Source organism: Cupressus sempervirens, chromosome 11 (genome assembly GCF_028749045.1).
Source record: "Cupressus sempervirens isolate cs-2001-9-10 chromosome 11, ASM2874904v1, whole genome shotgun sequence".
Lineage (NCBI taxonomy): Eukaryota > Viridiplantae > Streptophyta > Pinopsida > Cupressales > Cupressaceae > Cupressus > Cupressus sempervirens.
Window position 1 is genome coordinate 456,831,570 of NC_143128.1, and position 2,545 is coordinate 456,834,114.

General features: G+C 39.5%; 1 protein-coding gene across 2 annotated transcripts; it reads left to right on the plus strand.

The window, feature by feature from the left end:
* The first annotated feature begins 623 nt into the window (after window positions 1–623).
* LOC149530368 (small heat shock protein, chloroplastic-like) lies at window positions 624–2,009 on the plus strand. 2 transcript variants are annotated; one of them, XM_089808737.1, is made up of 3 exons: window positions 624–776; window positions 885–1,163; window positions 1,256–2,009. In XM_089808737.1, the coding sequence occupies exons 2-3, from the start codon at window positions 914–916 to the stop codon at window positions 1,690–1,692; spliced, it is 687 nt and encodes a 228-aa protein (XP_089664863.1). In that variant the 5' UTR covers window positions 624–776; window positions 885–913; the 3' UTR covers window positions 1,693–2,009. The 2 variants fall into 2 exon arrangements, with proteins under 2 accessions (XP_089664863.1, XP_089664864.1); XM_089808738.1 differs by having other exon boundaries at window positions 632–776; window positions 872–1,163.
* Window positions 2,010–2,545: the final 536 nt, after the last annotated feature.

Genomic DNA, 2,545 nt, shown 5'->3' on the forward strand with positions numbered 1-2,545 from the left:
AATAGGTTATGCTAAGAACTGTCACATATAGTATCCACAAATTTATCTCTGATGTCCTTGTAGGCCTCACATTCTAAAATAAAGTGTTGTTTAGTTTTCACTTTCCCAGAATTGCAAAATCTGCAGATTCTCTCTTTCCAAGCCTCCTTTGGCCTCTTCCAATGCCCGGTCTCACAACAAAGTTGGTGAGAGTTGGTTCTCAACTGAGTAATAAGAATTTTAGCCCTCTAAGAAATGTTGGCTCTTATGTACGCTTTTTGGAGTTGATCACAAGTGGAGCTGAACTCATTTATATAATATATTTTCTTCCTCCCGATCTCACTTCCCCAATTTCTCGTGTAGAATTTCTCCATAACAAAGCCCTGTATTTCTCACACACAAGTTGGTAAGTACAATCACGAAGGAATCGGAAACAATCACGACGGTACAAATACAAGTTGGTAAGTACAATGGAGACGGTAGTTAGGGAAAAACTAGAATTGCATTGGAGAAGATGGCTCTGGAAACTTTGTTAGAGCGCTGCCTTTTAACTTTCAGATTTTCTACTCACGAAACAAACAAAGGGAGTTCTCCAGATAGTGACGTGGCGAGAAGCATCTCGATTTTAGATTCCTCCATTTTCCACGTCCCACCACACTCCTCCCGAAATTTCTCGACATCTTACAAAATCTTTTCCATTTATAAACCCATTCCCTCGCTCTGTTTCTGCATCTTCTTCATTTCTTTTCATTTTCCAGACACGTGTAACGACTTTCGACGCTAACTTTTTGTAAAAGGTGAATGAATTTTTATGATCTTCTGGTCCGATTTCTTTTATTTGATTTCAGCCACGGATTTCTCCGTATGAAATTAATGGGGAACTAAATTTCAGTCTGTGGACGCAGGTTCTTTTATATTGACAAAAGTGGCCGCCATGCTTACGGCTGCAAACGCCTTCTCCACTCCGTCCGCATCATGCAGAACTGGAGCAGTTTCCAGCAATTCAATTTGCTTTCCATTGATCAAGATTTCAGTGTGTAAGGCATGGACGAGCTCTCCATCCTCCAGGCGCCATGTCAGTTCTCTTTCGTTGAGAGCAGAGAGCAAAGATCAAGCAGTTGATGTCCGCAGATCAGGCAAACAAGTGCAGAGAAAGGCCAAGGCAGTAAATATTTCGCCATACGGTAAAGCTTCTGTCTTTCTATAGCTTTTAGGTGAAAAATCACTCGCCTTACGGTAAAGATCTCGATTCTGAGGGTTTCATTTCACGGCGCAGGGCTTGTGAATCCTTTATCCCCAATGACGAGTATGAGGCAGATGCTGAATACTATGGATCGGCTCTTTGAGGGCTCATTTATGCTTCCTTCGTCGCGGCCTTCGAGAGACGAGAGGTTGAGGGTTCGAACCCCGTGGGATATGATGGAGACTGAAAATGAAGTGAAAATGAGGTTCGATTTGCCTGGACTGTCGAAGGAGGACGTGAAGGTGTCGATCGATGACGGATGCCTGGTTATCAAGGCAGAGCAGAAGCAGGAGAAAGGGGAAGATGATTCTTGGTCGAGTAGAAGCCACACTTCCTACGATACGAGGCTTGTGCTGCCTGACGACTGCGAGAGTGATAAGATTAAGGCGGAATTGAAAAATGGCGTTCTGAATATCACCATTCCCAAGTCCAAAAGGGAATCCAAAGTCTTAGATGTTAAGGTTGAGTAAGATTCGTCGATGACGGGGGAATATGAAGATTTTGCTTGAGGTTTGTAATCTGACGGAAAGATTTCAGACGCACGATTTCCTGCAATGTTGTTTCAATTTTTGCTCTGTTTCTCAGTGTTCTCTGCTTCATAGAAAAAGTGAAGCTGTTTTCGTAGGATGAACTGTACACAGGTGTGTATGTACAGGAAGAAATGTGTACTTTGTATCTTCAATAAGAATTCGTGTGTCATCTCCATTAGCCAAAAAAACTCAGGCCGCCTCCATGTTCGGGAAATCCAGTTTAATTTATATTAAAATTTGATTTCGAATTGTTGACATTCCATAATCTCAGTTTTTTCTAAACTACAATTTAGAATTTAAAATGGGGTCATTTGCTCTTGAATGGTGTTTAAAGATGATGCATAAGAGAAAAAGTGTGTTTCATGATCTCTTGGTATTTATAGTATAGATATGGGAGAACACATCATTTTTAATTATTTGTATCTATTTTTAATTTTTATTAATATGTTTTCTATATTAGCAACAATCAAATAAGAGCTTTGCAAGAGCTTCTCTTTTTTTACAAGTTTTCAAATGTGGAATTTCCTTTCTTGTTTGAATTTCTTTTTCTTTTTTTTATTTTAGTTATTTCTAAGGTGGAGAAGTTTTTTAAAACTTGACATTTGTTTGAGTGGTTTATGACGATTTGGGAGAGTGGTGATTTGACATATTGGACAAGAGACGCAATGCATTGTAGTTCCTCCCTGACGCATAATGGTTGTAGAGGTGTAGATGAGTGAGAATAAGGTTAAATAGTTCTAAATTAACATTATGAATGCATTAATTTTTGCCTAGAAATGTATTTGTGATCTGA

Excerpts from the sequence above, each read along its gene's own strand:
- LOC149530368 (XM_089808737.1), top strand. The coding sequence starts at position 914 with ATGCTTACGGCTGCAAACGCCTTCTCCACTCCGTCCGCATCATGCAGA. Across the intron at positions 1,164-1,255 it reads AGTAAATATTTCGCCATACG|GGCTTGTGAATCCTTTATCC; the intron begins GTAAAGCTTCTG and ends TTCACGGCGCAG.